This window comes from Atheta coriaria, unplaced genomic scaffold (genome assembly GCF_025399875.1).
Source record: "Atheta coriaria isolate IRGN ID8LTWV9N9 unplaced genomic scaffold, Caltech_Dcor_3.1 hic_scaffold_7_pilon, whole genome shotgun sequence".
Lineage (NCBI taxonomy): Eukaryota > Metazoa > Arthropoda > Insecta > Coleoptera > Staphylinidae > Dalotia > Dalotia coriaria.
This window is the reverse complement of record NW_027045449.1, coordinates 229,455-256,872: the sequence shown is the minus strand read 5'-3', so window position 1 is coordinate 256,872 and position 27,418 is coordinate 229,455. Positions and strand designations below refer to the sequence as shown.

The following is a 27,418-nucleotide window of genomic DNA, read 5'->3' as shown; positions in this document are numbered from 1 at the left end:
AAACTTTATTCAGCTGGAATGAAAATGAATAAAAATTTAATACTTTGAATATTTCTTTCGTTACAATACCAATCTTCTACCAATCTGTTCGTTGCCTTGGCGAATTCTGGGAGTTGTAACCTAGACGTGAAAGAAAAGAAACAAGTTACACCAAACAATAAAATACAACAATCAATATTATTAATATTAATGAACTGATCACTTACCAAAAGGAGACCGCAGAAGAAACAACTGCTTCTTACTGTGGATTAAGGAGAAGCGAAAATTATATAAAATCAATGAACATTTCTGCTATCAAATCAATTTTTACTGAATTCCATGTGAAACAGTATCTGACAGAGGATTTTTATGATCGGACATGTTTGGCTTCGCTTCGTAAGTGCATATCGTCACACCATGATGATGGGATTCAAAGAACTCTCCTCTCAAACCAATGTAATATATTCTTGTTTGATCAGAACCAAAATTTGAAGGTATATGAATTGATAGGTGGTGCACATTGTTGAAAGTTACTACTCTGTAAAGCAAGAAACATTACCTACAATAATAAAACATAAATACACAAACATACTTTGTTGAATACTCTAAACTTCCATTTATGTCTGGCTGCATTTCAAATTCCTGATCTGCCGGAACAGTGACATCATCAAAGGTCATATGAGGTCTATTCTTAAACCTAGAATAAATTCGAAACAATATATTGTTATAATTAGATAAATTATACATACAGACGCATTTTTGCTGGATGTGAATCATCTTCACTGCCTATTAAAACAATTCCTTTTAACTTGATATTGCCAGTGAAAGGAATATTGAAAAGAAGTTCTTCATCAGCATCAGATTCAACATACTAAATAAACACAGAGATAATGAAGCAGATGTACTTTAAATGAATATAATATTAAATACATACTGTGCCAAAATTCAATCTTTCTTCCCAAGGTTTAAAAACCAGTTTACCAGATCCCTCAGTGCTTTCATTCAAACACTCCAGGTTATCTTTGTCGATTTTAGAGTACAGACTGTACTGCAGGCCCATTTCAGGAGTGTCATGATGGTCGTGATCCCCTTCGCAGGAATGTCCTGCACCATGATTGTGCGGCCGTGGTACCATCGTAATTTAAAAGAAATTCAAGTTAACCAAAAATTTACTACGAAGTTGTTGAGAGTCATATGTATATATAAAGTTGCCTATCTCGAAAGGCAAGTTTCAATAAAGCTCAACATCTGCTTTTTAAATTGAAACTTTTAATTTTGCCTGTGGAATAAATATTGTTCAAATTGAAAAACGTTTATATTTTTCTAGGAAATAATGTAATTTTAAATAGGCAAACCCAATTCTCAGAAAAATAAGAAGTGGTGGAAGCAGTTTAATGAAGTTAACCCTTAAAACTACCGAAACCTTCCGAGACGCTCAATACTATACTAAAGCATCATTAGTTGTTGTTTACTCTTATATACAACATTCTTTTACATGGATACTTCGCTAACAGTCGACATGGATTTAAGCAAACTAAAAGTAAGTCAAATTTTCACAATTACACGTAAATTTCCTAACAAAATCGACTGTAAATACACAGTTAGGTTAACTTTATATAGCATTTGTTTCGTTAGCAAGCGATATTATTTCTAAAGTTTTCTTTTATTTTATTAGGTACCTGAGTTGCGTAAAGAGTTGAAAAATCGAGGCTTGAGCACCGCGGGTAATAAAAACGATTTACTTGAACGTTTGCAGTCTGCGAATAAAAACGAGAAAGCAAACGATGCTGTAGAAACTGCAGACGATGCGGTAGAAACTGCATCCGGTGACGAGTTGGACGAAGATTTGCTCAACGAAGACGACGATGAGTCTCACATCGAAGATAGTTATTCAGCTCTGCAAGATCTTGACGCCACTATAGAGGAAAGCCCCCCAGCTGCAGAAAAGCCAGCCCAAGGTACAAAAAGAAAGAGTGATGAAGGAACAACAAATGATTCTGCTGTAAAAAAAGCCAATGTTATTATCACTAATGATACAGACTGGACGAAATCAGTTATTACTGGACGCACAAAGAAAGAAAAACCAGAGAAGAAAGTAATTAAACTAACAGATCTTACTGTTCAAGAAAGAGTAGCAATGCGAACTAAAAAGTTTGCTGGTGGTGTATCAGAGTATGCTAAAAAGGCAGTCAGAGCAGAAAGATTTGGCATAGATACTACAACAAAACCTGCAGTTGGTGGAAAAATTAAAACTGCACCAATATCTGTAAGTGTTAACATGATTTTACGAAAATTCACATATTTTATTTATCTTATTTGAGCAGGCAGCGACAGCGGCATCCGCAGATGTGTTAAAACGACGCGCAGAACGTTTCGGCATTAAAGTCTCCACAACTCTAACCAAACTAGAAAATCAAGAAAAACTAGAGAAACGCAAGGCGCGTTTCGGCATCACTTCCCCAGTGAAAACAGCGGAAAATGGTGCAGCGAAGAAAAAGAATACCCTATCGACGCAGGCACAAGATCGCTTAAAATCTATCAAAAAAATAGTCATGTAGAAGTCTAACACATTTTAATACACCATAGAATCAATGCTGTAAGAATTTTATCCTAGAATTTAATTTTTTTATGTTATTTCACTATAATATCCAATCATTTTGATAATTAAATTAATAACCATAAACAATCTCAGACTCTTCTTCTTTTACACTCGAAGTTAGCTCTCCTTCTTGCAGTGCAACAGTTTCTGAAGGTGTTGTGGAGTGTTTCACATCGCTCAAACCTGACACGAGGAAAAAAATCGATCCCCGAAACAATATTCTATTTAATTCATTAATTATACCTTACCATGAACTTTACGTTTGTGTTGAATAAGTTTAATTCCTTTTATAAAGTTCAACGGGCACAAATCGCACTGGAAACCGATTCCGGTGTGTCGACTTAGATGATTTTTCAGCGCGTGCTGATGCGCGAACGCCGAATCACAAAAATGACATTTAAAACGTTTCTCGCCGGTATGTGTACGCATATGAACTGTTAAACTATCCGCCCTGGAAGTAAATTTTGATTTGTTTCGTTTATCAAGGTCGAATTTGATAAATGAACATACCTGCTGAATGTATGATTACATATAAGACACAAATGCGCTTTATCTCCAGTATGAACACGTTCGTGAACTGTTAAATCACTTACTCTTGCAAATCCTTAAAAAATAAACGGTTTACAATTGAATTTCAATTCAAAATGCAACCTGGTACCTTCATTACAAAATTTGCATGTGTAAGGCTTCTCACCACGATGTTTTTTGATGTGAATAATCAAATATTCGTTTCTTAAGAAGCTACTACCGCATTCCGAGCATATAAACTTTGACTTTTCATGCATTTTCAAATGCTCAACTAATTTATCTTTTGTTAAAAACGTCTCTGCACATTTTAGACACGCAAAATTCTCATCGCCATGATGCTTTTTCTTGTGCGCTAACATAGATTGTCTAGTTTTAAACCGTGATAAACATTTTTCACACTCATGATCTTTGACTTTGATCGCATCCGCGTCGATATTGTGGAACTGCATGTGTTGATTCAAGGCATAAACACGTGAAAAGCGAGCATCGCATTGATTACACCTTAAAACTTGGCAATTCTCATGATATTGTCTGCCATGCCATTCAAGGAGAGTGATTTGTTCGAAACTCTCGTAACAAATCGGACAAACAAACTGTTCGGAGTCTTCGTTTTTGATTCTTTTAACTGATGCATCACTTTCAGTCCCACTCTCATCATTATCAGGGATATTCTCAGCAACAGTTGTACAGTATTGATGCAAATTACTTGGTTCGAGATCTTTTAGTTCTAAGGTTTTTACTAATGCATAAGTCTTTTTTAAGCTTTTCCCTTCATGTACTTTTGCATGCTCAGCTAGTTTTTCTTCAGTCTGAAATGCATTGTTACAAATATCACATGACAACACAATTTTACCATTACAGGTCTTCATATGCCTCTTTAGTTTATCACCTCTGCCAAATGATCGATTGCATTTATCACATGCAAACGGTCGTGTTTTCAAATGCAAAAACAAATGGCTCTTAACATCCGCAAATCGTTTACCAGTAAATGTACAAAGTTTACATCCAAATAATTTACTATTGTCTGGTTTAGGCTTTTCTTTTACTCTTTTGAGTCTTACAGGTTTATCAGCCACATGCCTTTCAACAGACTCAAAGAAACAATCATAATACTGACTCATATTCTCATCATTAAGATCTTCTTCATTTATTGTTTTACTTGGAATTGCAGCTGGTGCTTCTGAATGTCGTAATGACTTGTGTCTGGTCAGTTTCTCAACACATTTGAATGCCATATTGCAAAATTCACAAGAAAGATTGGTTGTACCGTCACATGAGCGATAATGTCGCAATAGACTCTCTTTTCTTCTATAGGAATGATGGCATTTTGTGCATTGAAATTGAGGAGTGTAGTTTTTAACATGAGCTAGCAAGTGGCGTTTGATGAGATACAAACGTGAAAACGTAAGACCGCATAGTTTACAAGCAAACATTCGTTGTTTATGTACAGAGACGCTTTTGTCAGATGGTTTATCTATTGTCAGAGGCTTTTCAGGCGTTGATATTGTTGTTAAGCTTACAGGTGCTGGAGCATGTTCAGGCATAATCTCCACTTGAAGTTCTTCAACTTCTTCGTCAAAATTATGCATACCATATTCCTCATTTGCACAATCAACCTCTTGTTTTAATTGCATTGTAATATCTTCATGACTTAGAGTGTGTATGTTATCGGTTTCTTGTTGAAACATTTTGGAAATTTAGAGTAAAACGAAAGAAGTAGAGCTGGGGAGGCGACACCGCGACATTACTGGTTAGTTTTCTCATCAGTTCTGCCATCTACCGTTGTATATAGGTTTAAGAATAAATTATTTATTGTTTATAAAATATTATTAACTAATTAAGAAATAATTTTTGCCTATTTTATATTTGCATAGTGGTACTCTGAGATTCATTCAATTATACGTTTAGAAATATTTTTAAACGTTAATTCCGTGTTCCTTTCAAATTTGGTCTGTTTTAGGGTTTAACTAGTTCAATGTTATTTTGAAAACATATTTTTCTTAATTAAAAAGAAATTATTATTGTTGACAAAATGTTGTACATTAAAGAAAAGTTGTATAAGAAGTTGCCTATATTACATGAAACATTTTCAGTGTAAAGCGAGCCTTACCAGCCGAGCTTTCACGAATGAGCGTAACCGACGACCTAAGTAAATAAAAAATTTTATTTACTTATGTTATTTATTTTAAAATGTAACTAACATACATATAAACCGTAAACAAAACCCTTCTAAATAAGTTTTCACTTCAATAATATGAATACTAAAAACCTTAAGTTGTTTCTTTTCTACTCTTTCCAATAAAATAAATTTAACTTATTAATTTTTATGATAATATTAAGATACCTACTTGGAAAAGCAGGTAAACGACAGGTAGTCAAATGAGATCCTAATCAATGAATGATTTGACCCAGCGAAAACATTTAAAATTCTAATAGTCGCGTTGTTTTCCAGAAAACAAATCACCCCGAAAGCCCCAAGCAATTTAGGGTTGTTGCCTGTTCTTCAAGGTAACAACTTCGTCCGAAGCGCAGACGAAACTCAAAGATGATTACCGTAAGCAAAACAAGTCCACACTCAGCATGCATGTTAATTGAGATGACAAGCTGTTCCCAACACAAAAAAAACAAGACAGATAAGGTCAGCAGCAAAATAAAAATAAAATAAAATCAAACAAAAAACGCGAAGTGAGAACAACTTTATGTCTAAATAAATTCCATCCACTCGTATAATATTCCGTTTAATGTTAACAATAAAATAATTGATGTTCTAAACTGTATTAAGATGTTTGCCCACGCGCCGATTATGAATTTATCAGCGTTGTGTTCTTTGTGCTGCGCGACCTGCGACGCGCTTTATTGCAACTCACGCACGCGAGCATGTAAATATTTGAATATTAAAGTCAGCAACACGAAGCCGCGGATAATGCTTTCTGGATATTTACGCGTAGGCGTTACGTGTAAAGCGTGTGTAAGCCTCTAAGCGTACTGCATACGAAACGAAATGAAATATGAATATACAACTAGAAACAACGCATGACGTTGGGACGTTGAGAGGACAAGCAGCATGCAAAAGCGATGATCATTTGCTCATTATGCTTATATTACGACTATTGATTGTGTCGTATGTAATAATCTAACGGTTTTCAGCTACGTATGCATGGTATGCACCGCTAATAAATAATAATTATCAGAGTATTATTTAAAACAAATGAGAAGCATGTTTATTTAATGAAACATGCGACATGGAATACAAAACACGCATTTTTTATTATTATTTGCTTGTTTAATGTTTATATTAATAAAGAGACAACATAACCTCAACTCTGACGTCACTCCCCATCCAGAGTATGGATAATTCAAGCGTAATAGCGGTAAATTTAAAATTTCAAACTAAAATTTAATATTTTTCCTACAGAATCAACAATTTCTGTAAAAATATAACATTTTCAAGCTTTATTTAACAGTTTTTCACTAAAAAAATCACTTTGTCATCGTGAAATTACAAAATAAGTGATTTATGTTTTTAATACCCATGTCGGTGTCCTGTTCGCGTGCCTATCCGTCCGTGAAAATGGCACGACACGTGCCAGATAACACGTTAATGAAACTAAATCTAATAAACACTAGCAGACGATAAATTATTATTACTGCAGCCATGTGCGGTGTTGGTATACAAACCAGATAGTACTAAATGCCTACTAAATGCAATTCTCTTCACTTAAAGCTCTGAATTCTAGAACACTTATATTATGACAAGAATATACCAAGAATAAAACGATATAAGTTTACAATTCCACCAATGCACGGTTTAGTAAACAATATTTGCTTTAAAAGTGTTTGTCCCGTTGCATGCATTCAAGCTACTGTTTATTCTGAGTCATTTTCCGTTCGAAGTCGTTCGACGCGATTTGGTTTTACTGCATAATAACTTTAAAGAGTTAAATTATCGCCCATTTGAAGATGGTACAACTCTATGGATGTTAAGTGCCAGACTAAACACGATGAGCACTTCTAAACGTCGAAGGAAGATCTAAATTTATGACGATTTCAATATGCATGTTGAATTTTTATTTTTGATGTGATTAAATTTTAATTGGAATCACCCGTCAACGTGTCAATAGTTACGCCCACTTTCGATATGGGTTACACCTCCACACTTATAAATAAATCTTGTTAGTTTCCATCTTAACTTCCTCGAAAGATTAACTTCTATGTGCCTTTCCAACATTCTTGTACCACGACCCTTTTTATTTTATTTATTTTCGAGTGGCAAGAGATAAAGTGGATCCTCCACGGCTCGTTCCCCATTGCCATTCATAATGCCATTAGATCCACCCGAGCCATTAGCCCATTTAACCTATTAGCGGTTACACTTTACCTTCTCCAACTACATCTTCCCAACTACTTCATCTTACGCTGTGACCACGCGGGGAATCAACTTGAAATTACCTGTTTCGAGTATCACAACGTCGGTGATGTTCGTTTTCATTTTTTTTTTAGCTTTTCAGCCATCTGTTGCGTGCTGGGAGTTGAATGAAACGTGCCGGGAATGTGAATCAATTCCTAATTAAACGTAGGTAGGTAAGATAAATTATTATAACATCTTTCATCTTCAATAACCGACGCAACTCAACACTAACTTGAAATATTAGTAGTGGTTTATTTTAAAATAAAACCTTGCGCGTTATTTATGTAACTTTCCAGTAATATAGAAACCACTTACAGCTGCAAACGTGATTTGCGCCCGAGAAACAGCGCAAAATATTTCTTCCGGCTGCAGTTTAAGTTAAAACAAGAAACAGTTTAGTTTAGTTTAGCAATTTGTAGCGATTTTCTACAAGTTTGTTATTTAATTTATTAACCAGTTGTTTACATAGACTAAATGTTATTTTATTTACAGCGAGTTCTCTTAAAATCCGTGGGTGTTTAACTGGTTCTTAACGAAGTTTCCGTTGAGCAAGAGAACAATTCAAATTACATGCTGTTTTAACTCGTATGATTGCAGCGAGACAAATCAAAGCAATAAAAAGATTATGTACATAGTAAAATTCCTATCATAATTTGCCAATGCGAACGAAATGCGGTGCGGTTTACGAAAACAAAGAATAAAATGCTGGTATCAAATAGCGCAGCGCGCCATTAAACGAAACGCAGTGCTAGTTGAACAATAAACATTTGTTTGCGTTATCAACTTATCTCTGTAATTTGCGCCAGCGAGCTCTACTAACGCCGAGTAATGCATGCATGCAAGTTATGATTCTAACGAACAAAACAACTCTAAATATTTCCATATTCATATAATCTACGCTTCATTTATTCATAATTTTATTTGTTTTTTATTATGTTAACGTATATCCGTTTTTATTCTTTTAATTAATCAATGCGTTAACTAATAAATAATAAATTTCGATTAAAACAAATTGCTGATTCATTAGTTCACAAACCTTGAGTGAAATATCAAATTTGTTATATAAAATAAACTATTGTGGCACAAGTTATAAATTTAAAAATTCATCACATCAACTTTTTATAATATTTGATTTAATATACACTTAAGAAAATTAATATTCGAGCAAAATTAAGAATTTGTTTTAGTTTTACATAGTTTTTGACTGATTTTGAGCATTAGAGACGAAAATTTCGTAAAATTTTCGACGATTTTAGTTTGATGGTAATTTTACTACAATAATAACTTTATCCAACCTCAAAATAATTGCATATCCGTAAAAGATTACACTCAATCTGAATTATTTCATCATATGACGAAATATTAACAATTTTAAGGTCAAATATTCTATTATGCAAGCAAAAATTAAAATTACATACGAGTCAAATTTAAACACACGCCAATTATATCCTATCGCATTGTCTCGCATCGCGTGCTTTGTGTGTGTACAGAAAACGATTACCTAAAGATTATAATAGCACACACACACATATACACAGCACTGATGCGATTCGGTTCAAGTTCATTTGTTGCAAACATGCCGCCATATGCCCGCCATACCCGTACAATATCTGCGATCATTGACGTTGTTTTGCTTGTGTTACTCCTTCGCATTGAATTCAATTCTTCACGATCAAGTTCAAGTTATTGCCAAGTCATTGCAAAACCAACTAATGTCTAATTAATTATGTAAGAACTAGTCAACCAACAACAACTACTCAAACTAAAACTAATATAATTCCTGTCTGAATGTCAAGCAAAGCGAAAAAAAGAGATTTGTTGTTGGCAAATTGGCTTTAACGACGCGTGACTGATGTTTAAAAAATAATGACGGTTGGTAGCTGAAGAGTTGAATGAATTTACGTACATTGACATGAAATTACACGCACTATGATAATTTTGACAATGGAAAAACCACTAAAAACTAAAAATAAGTAGTGTGTAGTATATTTTTACGCGTAGTGAATTTCCGAATTAAATACGGATCCTGTGCCCGGCATGTGGTCATGTAGTGGCAAGTACAAATCGTTTAAAAGTGACCTTGACGTATTGTAAATTACGGGCTTTAAATAGCTGAGTAGCAACTCAAAAACGGAGTTTTTGCAAAGCTCAAAATTCATTTGGAAGCCGTGATTTGAAAAATAGAAACAAAAGTTATAGACAAAAAAAGAATATTATATGACCCCAAAAGTGTTAATTGTTAGCCGAATTGAGTGTTTTTATGAGACGCGTTTTATGTATTTAAATTATTCACACTATTTACAACACTCATTACGATTTATCTCAACTCAGCTCGATTTGAATACGTTTCTGCCGATTCATTCTGGTATGATGATTACAAAGGTCACAAATTGTGCTTGTTTGTTATAACAGTTTATACTATTTACAATTTACACAAATGATATTGCAACTTATATATAAATACCTATGTAAGTTTCCATGTGTCTCAATATTTATACGAATTTTAGCATTGTAATATCTTTATTTTTCGCGATGAAATAATACCAAAAATAGAATGAAAATAGAATGGATTTAAGTTGGGTGGTGTGTGCTGTTCAAAAATGTACCCAACTACTCCGATTCTGACTTGTGGCTCAGCTCAGACCAAGCAAAAAGTGCGCGCGAGTTGGAAAACCGCTCAGTCGTGTGCGGCACGAACCGGCAGCACTATCGTCGCGGTCCCTCCGCCTACCACCAACTCAAAATCATCGTAAATTTACCGACATTTTCATCGCCAGTGCTCAAAAACACTCAAAAATGATGTAAAACTAAAATAAATTCACGGTGTACTTTTAATTTCTCGAATTTCACTCGAATATTAAGTTTTTAAGTGTATATTAATTTAAAGTTATAAAAACGTGTTGTTGTTAAGTTGATGTGATAAGTTTTTAAATTTTTAACTTGTGCAACAAATAAACTACAGTGAATATTTTATGTATGAACAAATTTTATATTTCACTCAAGGTTTGTGAACTTCTGAATCATCAATTTAGTTTTAATAGAGATCGATTAGTTATTAGCAAGCGTATTGATTAATTAAGCGAATAAAAATAAAAACGCGTGTCCGACGTGTCATTTCACTTCGTGACTGGATAAAATATTGAATTGTGTGGATGGCACTTTGATTAAAGACAATTTCCTTCAATTAACTCTCCGCGTGCACTCAAAACACTCAAGTTATGCGTGATGTTAATAATTTATGAAGGACAAAATTAAAATTACAGAAAAAATAATGTTCCAGCATATTTTACGAATTCTACAGATTAAATTTGAAGGTGTTAAGTTGTTAATGATTTCAAATGTTTATCGTGATGTGTTTATGTCTTAAAAAAACTAGGCTAGTGATGCTACATATCTATGCCACATAAATCTACAGCATGTTAGCGCAGCATCTGTAATCTTTTAAATATTTACAAATTTGCACAAGCCTTAATATATCCAGTAACACTTAAACACTTCCAGACCAAATATTTGTTACAGGAGGGCGGCACGTGTACCCATTGATCGACAAAACATAAAAAAAAGACACGAAATTTTGATTGGTTCGGCAATAATTTTAAATTAATATTTAAGTAATTTACGCATAGATAGGCACTTACACGAGTTTTAAATTCTTTCACCGTTACCAGTTACAATTATTGTGATATTTAACCATATTGCGCAAGGCAACAAAGTTGGCAAACAGAACGATTACGTTTCGTGTGTGTTAAATTATATTTTGCTAGCAGGATAAATGATTGCGTTGTGCGCTGCGTGCGAAAAAGTGTCACAAACGGGACGAGTTAAATTTAAATGTGTACTACACCAACAAACTCATTACGAGCATCTTCTCGCTGTAGTTACAACTTGTAGCTTGTGGTAAACCAAAACTAAAATTTGAATCGGTGACCAAATGAAACGAAAATTAAAAGAAATGTAAACAATTCAAACCGCAGAGTTACATCACATATCACAAATGGAAATTATGTATTTGCATTATGATTACTCTATGAATTCATGATAACGCGTATCACATGTCATGCTATAGAATAAATTTAGCTAACATCCGAATATAAAAATTAAATTAATATATAGTACTAGCTGTTGCCTGCGACTTCGTTCCGGCAGTGTTTAATAAAAATGTAATTCGTTTTTACTCTCTTGTTCTAGACATACTCGTAGTAAGAGTCAACTCTATCAATAAGATTAGCAATTTTAATTTAAAGAAATTATGCATATAAAGTTTTGGCAATAATGCACTTCAGCGCGCCATCTCGAATTCAACTATTTAACTATAACTATGATTGAATCTCAATGTCAAATTTTATTCTATAGAAAAGAGCTGTTTTGAGGATTTTCCCGGCAACTATTCGAATTTTTCTCACCTTTTATACCTTCCCTCGACCTCCACGAATAATTCAAGACCAAGATAAGATAAATCCGTTCAGCCGTTCTCGAGTTTTAGCGAGACTAACGAACAGCAATTCATTTTTATATATATAGATAACCACATTGCATTTAAATATTTTCATTTGTAGCAATTATGAGCTAGGATATTTTTTAAAGCCTTGATATCGATGGTAAAATCTTAAATATTGTTGTAATTATGATTCTATAACTTAAGCACGATTTTTCAGCTAATTTATTGAGGTCCACGTTGCGTTACTACAAATTTATTTAAACAAAACACAAGTGAATACAACTAAGCGACGTGGACTTGAAATTTAGACTTCTTGAAATATTTACCGGCATTTTTACTTAAGTAATTGAGTTTATAACCACCTTACAAATTATGAGACTGTTGCCGGTCCTTGTAAAATCACAAAATTTGATTATTTTATTCGCTATAACGTGATAAACGGACGATTGTATATACCACGCTTTCCACTCACGAGATGTGAAAGGAAATGATAAATAACGTCATATTCGCGAAAAAATGTTAAAAAAAAACTAAAAATAGCACCGCGAGCAAATACAGCTTGTTCCGATGCATCGAAAGTGAAACTAAAGCATTTTATTGCTTTCGAACGCAGATGCGTACGCCACCACCAGCGAAATAATAAATTTAACGCGACATTAAAACTCACGGTTTCTGCGAACATTGTAATCGTCGCCAAAACGACCGTAAACAATAAGTTGCAAGGCACAACACAAAATGCGCACGGAAATAGTCATAACACACGCGTTAAAATGCGAAAAATCTACTGAAATTCATTTTCCCACGAGGTATATTCCACACACATACTATTCATGCAAATACACTTGATAAAATAGTTATTTTTGCTACTTTTATAAACAACCGATTGTTTATATGCATTATAAATACGTTTTCGATAAAGTTAAATAAAACTCGATGACATTGACATTGAGGAAAGAAATGCAATGTATTTGTGCACGAGTTTACGACAATTTTATCGCGCATTGTTTTGAGTACTATTGAAATATTTTTATAGCACCACAAAAGTAACGTAAAATAATATTGTATTTGTTTCAGGCGTTGACCAAACCAAGTGAAGTCACAACAATACAAAACTACAAGAAGTAACTCGCTAAAATCAACAATTTACAGACTGATAAAGTGATTTGTGATATTGTGTAAGAATCAAGTGTAAAAAAACAGTGAAAAATGGATGCAAGCGATGAAAATCACAACCCTAACCCAAAAGAGGGCGCAAATCCTCTTTCAATACTATTTTTCACGTAAGTTATTGAATTCTAATAAGAGAAATGTGTGGAATGTGCGGAAATAGCACGTAATTTGCTATTTTTCATTATTTCACTAATAGCAGTTGGTCATAAATCCGTCGAGAAATTCGTAGGCACGTCCGCAATAACTGTACAATTTCGGTTACAAGCAATAAACCCAAATAATACTTGCAGCGGAAACAATTATTGCATTTTCACCATTTCACTATTCAGAAAGTTACGAATCTTACGCAAAACGTGACTTTTTTAAAGTCTACAACTGGTAAAAGACCACCAACTAGCTAAAAACCCATCTGGGCCATCCCTTAACTTTGAAAAGCATGCATAATCTTTTGTAGAGTGTCACAGCTTATATAAACACCAAAGAAAAGCAATGTGACAGGCACACTAAGTGAAATTCTATATTTTACAAGGCATAACAAATGACAAACTTCCAAAATTAAAATAATCTGACACAGGAAGTGGTTTTAGGAGAGATTAAGAAAGCCACCCCAAAAGATTCGACTTTTGGGAACAGAAATCTTTAAAATGCAGATAAAAATAATCGGTTTGACACTTGTGTATCATGACCCCTTAAAATGTTACCCTAAACGAAAAAAAAGTGACACTTTAAATGCCTCTGGCAGATTTATAGCTTACAACTGTTTTAATTTAAATTCCTTAATTGATTTCTTAAGTTACGCAGCAGACGGAGTTGTTGATTGTGTGCTAAATGTCAAGATAATATTAATAAATACATTTAACACTTGATAACACCGTAAAAAAACGACGACAATTTTGTTTTATAACCGGATTAATTAAATTGTTTTGTAAACAATTCGACAATAAATCTATTCAGCATTTTTATTCTTCAGTTTTGTTTTGACAATGGAAAATTAACGACTGTGAAGTTGTGGGAATATTAAATATACACAACAGAGCCACAGATTACTCTTTGGACCATGAATTAGACACAACAATACACAAAACCAACAACAACCATTGATTCCGATTGCGAAGCGATGCATAGATTAAAATTAAAACCTGCTGCACGTAGTCTGGAAATCGCGAGAATAGATTTACGCATCCCAGTGATGACTAAATTATGCGCGTCGACAGACGAATTGAAATGAAACGAAATCCGGTTGTGCGCGGAATGTCACGCTTGTCTAGTTGTCTAATTCTGTGTAAATATCAGCCGGCTGCAACATGTGGAACATGTGCAACTGCCAAATTGCTGTGGGTGCACACACGAGGAGTAAATCGCATTATTTGCTCGCTTCTCCGGTGTCAAGTTTGGATGTTTATGTTTGCTGCGTTTAGTCTATTAGAGGCCGTCCGTGGACGGATCACAACAGGCGTGAATTCTATGAATAAATGGGAGGATGCACCCTCCGACGCGCCGTCTGCAGAGGTTCAATAGAAAGAAAAAGATGAAGAGAACGTGTGCACGCGGCAAGCAGACAAAGGCAATGCTGAAACGTACACAAGCTAACAAATAAACGAAATACACTTAAATAAATTAAGTTTAAAGTAAAGCTAATTTGAAAGTTAACTTGATATTTTTTTGTTGAAATACATTACCACATAACTCTACGTAGAGAAAAGTTATTTACCACGGGGACTATACATACAGAAAAGTTATTTACTACGGAGTAAATAACAAATGTAGTTCGCAAAATTGTCATTTCGAATTGAGGGCGCCACTGGTTACCTCGCGTAGTAAAGCTAACTTCACACTATGATCACATTATTATCCAGGAAAAACCAAACACGTGAAATAAACTTAAATAAATTAAAATCTGCTCATTTTAGACTTAACTTGATTATTTTTGTTGAAATAATTTGTAGAGATATTCTACTAGGTCTTTAAACAACAAATAAGTGAAGCTCCGAAAGTCACAGCTGATACGTAGTAGAGCTAACTTCACACTTCATGTAACTTGTGCATTACTCAGAAAATCTTAACAAGCAAAATGGACTTAAATAAATAGGAACCAGCTAATTTTAAAGTTAACTTGATTGTTTCCTTTTTTTGAAATGTAATCAGTAAAGTTATTTTCCGCAGTTTTTAAACAACAAATATATCAGAAAATCAAATTGTAGTTAACAAAATAGTCACATATCTATGAGGGCGCCACCAGTCTCACCTAACTTTGTAAAGCTAACTTCACCCTATTCATGCATCACTTAGATAAAACCAACAAACAGGCGAAATAAACATAAATAAATTAAAACCTACTAATTTTAAAGTAAATTTAATTATATTCCTTGAGAATAATTAGTAAAATGATTCTGCAGGGATCTTTTAACATATAAGTAAAGCGTTAGTAGTTACCATACCGCGTAATAAAGCTAACTTCACGCCATTTTCTTATAGCAATCATAGTAAACAAGTTTAAATTATTGAAAGGCTGTACCAGCTGCCGTACCAAATTAGTTATTTTTTAATTTCATGCAACGAGACATTTATTCCGTCCGAACCGACGGAAACACTTCAAGAGGCTTAAATTACGCCCGTTTGCAATTTATTTATAGCCACGCCGCGCACCAAAGCGCATCAGAGATTATAAAAAGTGAAACGCATCACGAACGTTAAAGCTAAAATGCGTCGAAATATGCACTTGTATAGTCTGGATATTATTAGGCATTATGGTCGGTTTATTGCTCAACACGTTTAAAAAACAGCAGTCCAAAATGAAGTAATTAAGAAAGTCGTAAACATCCATTCATTGAGATTTCTGTCAATGGAATCATTGTAAAAGTAAATTTACAAAAGTTAAACAGAAGTTCTGATTTAAAATTTGATTTACTGCTCTTGAAATGATCCCAATAATATATTACACAGAGTGTTGCAGAAAAACTGATAAATTTTAATGTTTTTATAGATATACAATCGGAATGTTCCGAAAAGGATATCAAAAGACCCTGGAAGTTGCAGATCTCTACAATCCACTCAAAGAAGATCGAAGTAAACGTCTAGGAGATCGTCTTGAAAGGTAAAACCCGAAATAAACCGAATGGTGCATTATTTTAATGTTATTTTTCTGTTTAGTAAATGGGACACACATTTAAAGTCCCGCCAAAGAAAGAATAAAAACCCATCACTGGCACGGGTCCTGGTAAAAACCTTCTGGCCCGAATACCTGCTACTCGCTATAATTCTAGTACTTATGGATCTTGTCTACGTTTAGCACAACCTATCTTCTTAGGCAATCTATTGGAATACTTCCGTCCCGATTCCGAAATGTTACGCGAAGACGCCATGTTTAACGCGGCCATCTTGGTCGCAATCAACGCTGGCAGCGCTCTACTGATCAATCAGTACATTTTCCGAGCTTTCCATTATGGAATGCGTGTACGCGCAGCTGTATGCTCATTAATTTACCGAAAAGCCTTAAAATTGAGCAGGACTGCTCTGGGCGATACAGCAAGTGGCAAAGTTGTTAATCTATTATCGAATGATGTGAGCCGATTCGATATTGTGTCTGTTTTTATTCATCACATGTGGGTTTCACCTACAAGTACTTGTATTGTGATGTATTTCCTCTGGAGGGAGGCAGGATACGCGGGAATAATTGGTATTATTCCTGTATTTTTAGTTGTACCGTTACAAAGTTATACCGGAAAACTTTCTTCTAAATTCCGACGTGAAACCGCATACAAAACCGATGAACGTGTGCGTTTGATGGACGAAATCATCAATGGAATTCAAGTCATCAAAATGTACGCCTGGGAGAAACCATTTGAAAAACTAATTCGTATCTCGCGCATCAATGAACTTAAAAAAGTTACTAAATTATCGTACGTACGTGGTTTATTTATGACTTTTAATCTCTTCACCACTCGTGTGGCACTCTTCTCCGCCATGTTGACCATGGTACTCTCAGATCAACCAATCACAGCCAAAACAGTCTTCGTTTTCATGTCATACTTCAATATTCTATCACAAACAATGTCTTCCATGTTTGTTAGAGGAATCTCCGAAATGGCAGAGTTATTCGTCGCCATTAAACGCTTACAAGAATTTCTAATGAACGAAGAATTCGAAGATACCAGCAAATCAGATAATAACAACGACCTCAACGATGATAAAGGCAACAAAGGTCATAAAGTAAACGAGAATATCTCAGTTGAATTACAAAATATCACTGCAAAGTGGAACAAAACAAAATCCGAAAATGCCTTGAGTGATATCTCTGTATCAGTGGATAAAGGAAGTCTTTTGGGTATAATAGGACCAGTGGGTTCTGGAAAATCCTCATTTTTACAAACATTACTAGGAGAATTAGATGTAATGAACGGAGATGTCATCATCAACGGAAAACTCTCATATGCATCACAGGAACCTTGGGTATTCGCAGCAACAATCAGACAAAACATCCTCTTTGGAGAAGAATACCACAAAAAGAGATACAACGAAGTAATTAAAGCATGCGCCTTGGACAAAGACTTCAAACAATTCGATGATGGCGATAAAACAATAGTTGGGGACCGAGGTGCTTCACTATCCGGAGGTCAAAAAGCTAGAATCAATTTAGCAAGAGCAGTCTACCGGAATGCAGATATCTATCTATTGGATGACCCACTGAGTGCTGTTGATGTCCACGTAGGAAAACACTTATTCAGAGAGTGCATTGATGGTTTCCTCAAGGGAAAAACTAGGATATTAGTAACACATCAAGTTGATCATTTGAAAGGAGCCGAACACATTGTTATCTTGAATGAGGGAAAGGTTGAAACAGAGGGATCATTCAAAACCTTAGTAATAACCAAGACGTTGTCTATGCTAAACTCCTAACTCAAGAAGAGGAATCTGAAGTTGAAGATCAACCAGAGCGTAAAACCATCCGCCAGATATCCCGCAGTAAATCTCTATCTGTTTCCAGCCTTCATAGTGATCTAAGTTGTACACTAGACGATGAAAAAGAAGAGAAACCCATTGATATGATAGAAGAGACTTCAAAAGGAAAAGTCCACGGTTCTCTATTCATGAAATATTTATACGCAGGCGGAAACTGCTTCTTTGTGATGACTGTCTTAGTTCTATACATTCTAGCACAACTATCCGCGAGTGGTGTGGATTATTTCGTCAGTATCTGGACAGATATTGAAGAGAAACGTCGTGCTGCCATATTGAACAACACCGAAAATGTTTTAGAGGAGGGAAATGAAGTTGTCATAGAATACCAGGCATTATCAACTTACACTTGTGTTTATATCTATGCTGGATTGATCGTAGCACTGGCAATAACTGCCCTGGCTAGATCTATGTTATTCTATAAGTTGGCCATGTTAAGTTCACAAAAGCTGCACGATAATATGTTTAAAAGTGTGATTTATACAACCATGCGGTTCTTTGATACGAATCCAAGTGGGAGGATCCTGAATAGGTTCTCAAAAGATATAGGATCAATTGATGAACTACTACCAAAAGCTGTGTTGGATGCAGGACAGATTATGTTGTTAATGGTTGGATCCCTAATATTGGTTGCTGTGGTCAATCCATATCTACTTGTTCCATTAGCTGTGATAAGTTTAGTCTTCCAGGGGATGAGGATTATCTTCTTGAGGAGCAGTAAGAATATTAAAAGACTTGAAGGAGGAGGTAAGTTTAGGTTGTTTGAGATTTTACTCTTATTAATATGCATTTTTCTTTAGTGAGGAGTCCGGTGTTTACTCATTTAAATGCGAGCATTCAAGGTCTTACCACAATTCGAGCTTATGGAGCTCAACAAATTCTTACAAATGAATTTGATAAACATCAAGATCTACATACCAGCGCATGGTTCATGTATATTGCTGCTAGTTCAGCTTTTGGTTTCTATTTGGATGCGCTTTGTTTCATTTTCATTGGATTTGTTACGTTTAGTTTCTTAACGTTTGCAGAAAGTATGTATATTTTTAAAGTAACGGTCTATGAGTTGCAATTGGGAAATTAATGTACATTTTTTATATTTAGATGCACTTGGTGGTGAAGTGGGCTTGGCCATAACCCAAGCTTCCGCTCTCACTGGTTTTGTGCAGTGGGGAATGCGCCAAAGCGCTGAGGTGACCAATCAGTTAATGTCAGTCGAAAGAGTTCTCGAATATAGCAGTCTCGAAGAAGAACGACAACCACTCGTCCCAAAACAACCACCGGCGCAATGGCCTGAATACGGAAAAGTACAATTCAAAAAAATGGGCCTAAGATACTCCCCAGAAATGAATCTAGTTTTGAAAAATTTAAACATTCAAATCCAACCCAAAGAAAAAGTTGGCATTGTTGGGAGAACCGGCGCTGGTAAATCCTCGTTAATCGCCGCTATCTTCCGACTGGCCTTTATCGAAGGCGAGATAGAAATTGATAATGTAGACACGGAAACTATCACTTTACAGGAACTCCGGTCTAAGATTTCGATTATTCCGCAAGATCCCGTGTTATTTTCCGGGACTCTTAGATACAATCTTGATCCTTTTGAGGAATATGCCGACGATGTTTTGTATAAAGCATTAGAAGACGTAAGTATTCTTGTTTATACACAGTGTGTTTACTATTTTATAAAATATATTTTAAATTTAGGTGGAATTAAAGGACAGTTCCAATATTATTAATAACCTGGAAAATAGAGTGATGGACCGCGGAGCAAATTACAGTGTCGGTCAACGCCAGTTAATTTGTTTAGCAAGGGCCATCATACGTAAAAATAAAGTATTAATGTTGGATGAAGCCACTGCCAATGTTGATCCACAGTAAGTGTTATTTTTTGCGAATACAGTTGCCTCGGTTTAACGTCGAACTTCGAATCACGGATTATCATTAAATTTTCAATTGAAAGTATCTCGTAAACTAAAAGAGATAAATAGGATCTGATCGCAGCGTCTTAATCTACGGACTAATCTCTATCAGATAGGATAGTTAAAAGGGAAATCAGAGAGATGAAATTTTCAATCTTAAGAAAAAAATTGCCAAGGGGGGGTGCTTGATACTTTTTTTCGACGATTTTCAAAAATTCATATCTCTTAAACTAAAAGAGATACCGACCAATGAATTGTTGATTATGAAAGATTGGAAAATTCTCAATCAGATAAAAATATACAATAATTATATTTCCTACGGTAAATGGTCGAAAAACGCGTCTAAAAGTGCTAAAAAGTGACATTTTGCAATTTTTGCCCATTTTATTCAATCGCGAATATCTCGTAAACTAAGAGAGATAATTAAGATCTGATCGCAGCGTCTTAATCTACGGACTAATCTCTATCAGATAGGATAGTTAAAAGGGAAATCTGAGAGATGAAATTTTCAATGTTAAGAAAAAAATTGCCAAGGGGGGGTGCTTGATACTTTTTTTCGACGATTTTCAAAAATTCATATCTCTTAAACTAAACGAGATAGCTACCAACGAATTTTTGATTATGAAAGATTGGAAAATTCTCTATCAGATAAAAATATAAAATAATTATATTTCCTACAGTAAAAGGTCGAAAAACACGACTAAAAGTGCTAAAAAGTGACATTTTGCAATTTTTGCCCATTTTATTCTATCGCGAATATCTCGTAAACTAAAAGGGATAAAAGGAACGAATGGCAGCGTCTTAATCTACGGACAATTTTCTATACAATAAGCTAGTTAAATTGTTAATTTAAGAGATGAAGAGATGAGGGGTAATTTAATTCATAAGAAATAAATGGGTAAGACTGCATGTTTTTCGAACAATTTTCGATAGATTATGAAAGATATGACTACTATGACTATTTGCAATGATTAAACAATTTCGTTTTCTCTTTTTAGAACTGATGCATTAATCCAGAAAACAATCCGTCACAAATTCGCCGATTGCACTGTGTTAACTGTCGCGCATCGCCTCAACACCATCATGGACTCCGACAAAGTGGTAGTCATGGATCAAGGCACCATAGTCGAATTCAATCATCCCCACATTCTACTCAACAACAGTCAGGGTATATTCTATCAAATGGTACAAAGTACAGGTACACACATGTCGGAACAACTCAAGAAAATCGCTAGAAACTGTTACCTCAAGAGACAGGGTGTACCCGAAGCCGATGAAGCCACACAATAATGTCACAATGCCAGCAATTACTTATTGATGCCTCAACATGTGCCTGAATATTAATGATTAAGATTAAGATATTTTTATAGCCACGTATATATAAATATAAATACATTCAATTTTGTAATTTGTGCGCGATAAGTTTTTTTATTGATTATATAAGAAAAAGAAAGAAAGAAATTTATTTATTTTGCACTAAGTCTATTTTCTAAGAGTGTTGTTGAAATGATGTACTTTCTGCAAGTACTTAAAGTTGTATTATACGTATTATAATGATTAAATCCAATGAAAAACATTATTTAATGTTGTTTCTTAAATTCCTAAGTTATTACATTTATTTTTAAATTTCATCAGGCGCATAAATGTGTTTTGTTAGCAAAATAAATGAGAATTTCTGTGAATTTTGGAAAAAAAGATTAATAAAAATTGTTTTTTTCCTTTCGAATGCAAATGAACTTTCGAATGCGAAAGAATTTTGTAATGCATTGCGCATTACTGTATTAAAACGCAACGAATGCGGAAAATGTCGCAATACTCGACTGTGGCATCGGCAATATATCAGATAACGCCAGAAATATTGTTATTCCGAAGACCGTGCGATTTATGAACCATCAAAACAGCAATTTTTGCTATCTATCAATCATTAAAGTCGACACTAAATTATATCTACCGGAATACGACTACATGCGCTATCAAAATTACACTGGCAAACAAGAAAAACTACTTCAATCGATTTTCAAACAATTATCGCTACAAAAAAATTAATTTTATCGTCAAACATAATATAAAAATTCATTATCTCAAGTATCTAGTGTATTATAATCCGTAAATCATCAAATGCAAATAAAATCAACGCAGCATCGTGCCGGAATTCACTGATAAAATAATGATAAGTCATTCTCTCCTTCACGTGCAGCAAAATACTTATCTATTCTTATCTAGTTGAATATTAAATCGTATTTTTAATCGACACAATGACTTTTCATTATCGTAATGTTTGTATTTGCGTGCATGTGAATGAATTTGGCACAAAATTCTACTTACTTAATTTTAACACATTAGACGCGCCGCAATTACACGTTTAGTTACGAGTTCGAAGGGTACGCCATCGTCGAAGGTCCCATTAAAAGCGCAAAGAGCCAATCGATGCGCGCATAACGCTACGACACTTTGAACAAAGTGGAAAAACGGTTTCATAACTTATGTTCAGCGATGTGATAAGCGAGTGTGTGTATAAATATGAGTACTGCGTGCACCGGACTAGACTCAGTCGTGTTTCTATCTTCAAATAGTGACTTACGCATTAAAAATTAAATATTTTAAAAACTTTTTTATATAGTGTAATTAAAAGTGAATCAAAATGGATGCTGGCATACAACTTAAGTGGGAAAATCCTGTGCGGAAGGCTAATATTGTTTCAAAACTATTTTTTACGTAATATAAATTAATTTACTCCAAACAAATTTTTTAAAACTTTTTGCGTTGTAGATGGATGGTAAAATTATTTTATAGAGGAGTACGACAGGGTCTAGAAGTTTTAGACATCTACAAAACACTAGATCCAGACAAGTCAGAAATGTTAGGAGATAAATTAGAAAGTGTGTGGATGAAACAAATAGAAAAATCCAAAGAAACAAAAGAAAAAGGCAAGAAGAAGAAGAAAAAACCAAGTTTACTCTCAGCCATCACAAAAGTATTCTTTTGGAATTACATGATATACGGCATATTCCTATTCATACAATTCGTATTTTTACGGTGAGTAAAAGTTATCAACTCACTTTAAATATTAACGAGCTTAAACTCAGCAATAAAAAAAAAACGAAATAAAAAAGGACAATTACTGCAACGCTACTACTCTACTTAACTCAACAGGCGTCATAAAATAAAAAAATGATAACGATAAAAACATTTCTAGGTCATGTCAACCTCTGGTCTTGGCCTATCTGATTGCTTTGTTTTCACCAGAAGCACAACTGGAGGATCAGACTGTGAAGATGTATGTTTCAGCATCCGTTCTGATCGCTTTCAGTATCGGAACAATATTTTTACAACATCATACTAATTTTGGTATGGCGAGAGTCGGAATGCGGATCAGAGTTGCTGTTTGCTCACTTATGTACCGAAAAGTAAGAAATTCAAGAAAAATTTTAAGAAATATTTTAAAAAATTATTTTTTTCTCTGTAGTTATTAAAACTGAACAAAAAAGCTTTGGGTCAGACAGCTTCCGGTCAAGTTGTAAACCTGTTATCAAACGATGTGTCTCGTTTTGATTATGTCGCCCTAGCCATTCATTACATCTGGATATCACCTTTTCAAGTCGCCATTGTTACTTACTTCATCTGGAATGAAGTGCAGCTAGCTACGCTAGCTGGTGTGCTTTCTATGATACTATTTACTCTACCTCTACAAGGTATTTTTTAATATTTAAAAAACAATTAAAAAAATAAATAAATAAAAATTTCAGCTGCCCTTGGAAAATACGTAACAATCCTTCGTGGAAGAATCGCAATTTGTACAGACTCCAGAGTCCGCCTAATGAACGAAATAGTTTCCGGTATTCAAGTAATCAAAATGTACGCATGGGAGAAACCCTTTCAAATACTGGTCAAAGAACTACGCGCGCGTGAAGTTGACGTACTCACAAAAGCAGCCTACATTCGAGGTGTTTTCCTCTCCTGTATGGTGTTCATTGAACGTACCACATCATACCTAACAGTCATCACTTATGTCCTCCTCGGGAATGAAATCACCGCTGATAAAGTATTTTCGCTATCGCAGTTTTTCAACAGTCTGCAACTCGCGTTGGCTATTTTTATCCCGATGGCTATACAAATGGGAGCAGAATCTGTGGTATCCGTACGACGTATTCAAGAATTTTTACTGTTAGAAGAACGAACTGATACACAAATTGAAGCAGCGGAAGATAATAAAATTTCTCTGAAGAATATCAACGCTTCTTGGGTGGATAATCAACAAGTACTCAAAAATATCAACTTTGAAGTACCCGCGGGTAAACTGTGTGCTATAGTAGGACCTGTGGGATCCGGAAAATCGTCAATTTTGAATTTATTACTTGGAGAGTTACCGATTGAAAATGGAAGGGTATCAGTCTGTGGGACTATATCTTATTCCTCACAGGAACCTTGGTTGTTTCAAGCTACAGTACGAAATAATATCCTATTTGGACAGGAGTATAACAAACTGCTTTATAAAAAAGTAACCAAAGTATGTGCGCTGCTGCCTGATTTTGATCAAATGCCAAATAGAGATAAAACTATAGTCGGGGAGCGAGGAGTGTCCCTGAGTGGTGGACAACGTGCTAGGATCAATTTAGCAAGAGCTGTTTACCGGGATGCTGATATTTATCTAATGGATGATCCTTTGAGTGCTGTGGATACCCACGTGGGAAAACATTTATTCGAAGAGTGTATATGTAATTATCTAGCAGGGAAAACACGTATTTTGGTTACGCATCAATTGCAGTATTTGAAGAAAGCTGATTTGATTGTGGTTATTAATGATGTAAGTCAAAAATTGTATTTTTAGTATGTTTAGTACGTGAATTAAATGATTTTTAATATTTAGGGTAAAATAGAAGCTCAGGGGACTTTCGCGGACCTACAAAAATCTGAGTTGGACTTTGTTAAGATGGTGGTAGCTGCTGATGAGACCGTAGAGGAAACAGAAGTGCCCGAAGAAGATAAAAAGACGAAATTAGAAAGAAAAGAATCAACTAATGTAAGTTATAATAAATTTAAAATAAAAAAGATAAGTTATGTTATTTTTATCTATTTAGACTATACAATCAGTAGAAGAAGAAGCAGCTAAAAACGAAGAAGAAATTGGTTGGACCGGACGTTCCGCCATTCGACAATACATAGCCGCGGCTGGTAACTGCTGTGTTATCTTCATAGTCACTGTGATTATCATTATGGGACAAGTTTTTAGTAGCGCTTGTGATTATTGGTCAAGTTATTGGTAAGTACCCCAATATTATTCCTCAATTCTAAGACCTGAATTCCCATAACAATAAAACTAACATTTTCTACCTCTTAGGACTGACCAGGAAGCAATCCGATATGCATACAACACCAACCGCACCTACAATCCAACTCTAATAGAAAGAATAATTGGCCCAATCGTCCCACATGAAGAAGTAATCTATGTCTCCCTACAACGCGAGAGATACACCGGTGATGAGTTTGAATATCGCACACCTCGAGTCCACGAAAAACCAACAATATCCACAGACATGGCTATCTACATCTACACAGGATTCATAGTGGGTCTGATCGTGTTTACGCTAATGAGATCATTTGCCTTCTTCAAAGTAACAATGGTAGCAGCCAAACGTTTACATGCTGTCATGTTTGCTGCTCTCCTGGAAGCCCCGATGCGATTTTTTGATACCAACCCAAGTGGGCGTATTCTAAACAGATTTTCTAAAGATATGGGAGCTATTGATGAACTCCTGCCAAGGATGGCAATGGAAGCAATGCAAATCATGTTGGTTATGACTGGTATTCTAGTTATGATCTGCGTATCTAATTATTACATGGTAGCAGCTATAGCTTTCTTCGCGGTTTTGTTTATTCTACTAAGAAAATGGTACCTAGACACTGTCAGAGTGCTCAAACACATTGAAGGATCAACAAAAAGTCCTGTGTTCTCACATATGAATTCATCTCTAAATGGGATCACAACTATCAGAGCATCACATGCCGAAATGATTCTGGTGAAAGAATTTGATCACCATCAGAATGTGCATACTTCTGCATGGTTTTTGACTATTGCATGCACGGAATCTTTTGGGTTATGGATTGATATTTTGTGTGTGTGTTTCACTGCGGTGGTTACGTTTAGTTTTATTGTTTTGAATGAAGCGGGGACTGTTTCGGGTAGTGCTGTGGGTCTTGCTATTTCACAATCGTTGATTTTAACTGGTATGTTACAACATGGTATGAGGCAAACTGCAGAAGTGGTTAATCAGATGACAAGTGTAGAGAGAATTCTACAGTATACTATGTTGGATAAAGAAGGGCCTTTTGAACTGCCAAAGGAAAGACGTACTTATAACATTAAATCTAACTGGCCCAGTACCGGAAATATTACTTTTCATCATATGTACTTAAGGTACAACCCCTATGATGCTCCTGTTTTGAATGATTTGAATGTTCAAATATTATCGGGGCAAAAGGTAATGATTATTATTATTAGTATTTATCTAGGCTTAAAATTATTATAATTTAATTTTTATTTTTAGATAGGAATTGTGGGTCGTACAGGTGCAGGTAAATCCTCCCTAATGACAGCTCTCTTCCGCTTAGCCCCGATTGAAGGCATCATTGAAGTAGATGCAGTTAACACACAAAATATTGGTTTATCTCAACTCAGACGCAAAATTTCAATTATTCCACAAGAACCTATTTTATTCTCTGCTACACTTCGTTATAATTTAGACCCGTTCGGTGAATATCACGATGATGCTATGTGGAGTGCTTTGGAAGAAGTTGAACTTAAAGAATCCATCAACTCTTTGGACTTTATTGTGGATGAAGGTGGTTCGAATTTCAGCGTGGGGCAAAGGCAACTTATTTGTTTAGCTAGGGCTATTCTACGAAACAATACCATTTTGGTTTTGGATGAGGCAACAGCAAATATTGATCCTAAGTAATAATACTCGTAATTATTTAAATAATATACTAAAATTATTTATTTTTATGTTTTTAAAGGACTGATGCGTTAATTCAAAAGACAATTCGTAGAAAGTTTAACAAATGCACAGTTTTGACAATAGCGCATCGATTGAATACAATTATGGACTCTGACAAGGTGATGGTATTAGATGCTGGAAGACTAATTGAATTTGATCATCCGCATAATTTGTTGCAAAAGGAAAATGGGCACTTTTTGAAAATGGTTGAAAAGACAGGCGCTGGCATGACTAAAACTTTGTTCGCTGTCGCAAAGGCAGCGTACCAGGATAAGCATTTGAAGGCGCAGCAAGAGAGCGATTCTGAATGATAATTAAATGAAATGAATGTATATAGTTCATCTGCTCATCACATACTTATGTTGGAAGTATTTATTTATTGTAGTGACAACTATGTTTCAATAAATGTTTTAAAAATTAAAGCGCGTG

At 34.9% G+C, this 27,418-nt stretch overlaps 4 protein-coding genes across 4 annotated transcripts; 2 read left to right on the top strand and 2 right to left on the bottom strand.

The window, feature by feature from the left end:
* Positions 1-285: 285 nt before the first annotated feature.
* LOC135796650 (PITH domain-containing protein GA19395) lies at positions 286-1,252 on the bottom strand. The gene is made up of 4 exons (XM_065308763.1): positions 914-1,252; positions 729-850; positions 572-676; positions 286-517 (listed from the first exon to the last, which is right to left on the bottom strand). Exons 1-4 carry the CDS (start codon positions 1,112-1,114, stop codon positions 307-309), a joined length of 639 nt encoding a protein of 212 aa, XP_065164835.1. The 5' UTR covers positions 1,115-1,252; the 3' UTR covers positions 286-306.
* Positions 1,253-1,306: 54 nt separating this feature from the next.
* On the top strand, positions 1,307-2,665 carry LOC135796649 (SAP domain-containing ribonucleoprotein). Its single transcript, XM_065308762.1, has 3 exons — positions 1,307-1,519; positions 1,655-2,245; positions 2,304-2,665. The coding sequence occupies exons 1-3, from the start codon at positions 1,475-1,477 to the stop codon at positions 2,535-2,537; spliced, it is 870 nt and encodes a 289-aa protein (XP_065164834.1). The 5' UTR covers positions 1,307-1,474; the 3' UTR covers positions 2,538-2,665.
* On the bottom strand, positions 2,537-5,381 carry LOC135796648 (zinc finger protein ZFP2-like). Its single transcript, XM_065308761.1, has 4 exons — positions 3,237-5,381; positions 3,089-3,182; positions 2,827-3,029; positions 2,537-2,761 (listed from the first exon to the last, which is right to left on the bottom strand). Exons 1-4 carry the CDS (start codon positions 4,792-4,794, stop codon positions 2,649-2,651), a joined length of 1,968 nt encoding a protein of 655 aa, XP_065164833.1. The 5' UTR covers positions 4,795-5,381; the 3' UTR covers positions 2,537-2,648.
* A 4,798-nt stretch (positions 5,382-10,179) lies between these two features.
* Positions 10,180-27,411, top strand: LOC135795393 (uncharacterized). Its single transcript, XM_065307070.1, is given in 20 exon segments — positions 10,180-10,517; positions 13,027-13,232; positions 16,106-16,216; positions 16,273-16,397; positions 16,400-17,971; positions 17,974-18,825; positions 18,879-19,109; positions 19,180-19,718; positions 19,780-19,949; positions 20,993-21,280; positions 22,629-22,709; positions 22,764-23,030; positions 23,191-23,401; positions 23,461-23,686; positions 23,741-24,798; positions 24,862-25,014; positions 25,073-25,254; positions 25,333-26,473; positions 26,540-26,946; positions 27,009-27,411. Coding segments are annotated over 19 exon segments (7,980 nt in total). The 5' UTR covers positions 10,180-10,517; positions 13,027-13,158; the 3' UTR covers positions 27,301-27,411.
* The last annotated feature ends 7 nt before the right edge of the window (positions 27,412-27,418 follow it).

Excerpts from the sequence above, each read along its gene's own strand:
- LOC135796650 (XM_065308763.1), bottom strand. The coding sequence starts at position 1,114 with ATGGTACCACGGCCGCACAATCATGGTGCAGGACATTCCTGCGAAGGG. Across the intron at positions 851-913 it reads AAAGATTGAATTTTGGCACA|TATGTTGAATCTGATGCTGA; the intron begins GTATGTATTTAA and ends GTGTTTATTTAG. Across the intron at positions 518-571 it reads AGTTTAGAGTATTCAACAAA|AGTAGTAACTTTCAACAATG; the intron begins GTATGTTTGTGT and ends CTTGCTTTACAG.
- LOC135796649 (XM_065308762.1), top strand. The coding sequence starts at position 1,475 with ATGGATACTTCGCTAACAGTCGACATGGATTTAAGCAAACTAAAA. Across the intron at positions 1,520-1,654 it reads TGGATTTAAGCAAACTAAAA|GTACCTGAGTTGCGTAAAGA; the intron begins GTAAGTCAAATT and ends TTATTTTATTAG. Across the intron at positions 2,246-2,303 it reads TTAAAACTGCACCAATATCT|GCAGCGACAGCGGCATCCGC; the intron begins GTAAGTGTTAAC and ends TTATTTGAGCAG.
- LOC135796648 (XM_065308761.1), bottom strand. The coding sequence starts at position 4,794 with ATGTTTCAACAAGAAACCGATAACATACACACTCTAAGTCATGAAGAT. Across the intron at positions 3,030-3,088 it reads TGTAATCATACATTCAGCAG|GGCGGATAGTTTAACAGTTC; the intron begins GTATGTTCATTT and ends ATTTACTTCCAG. Across the intron at positions 2,762-2,826 it reads ACACAAACGTAAAGTTCATG|GTTTGAGCGATGTGAAACAC; the intron begins GTAAGGTATAAT and ends TCCTCGTGTCAG.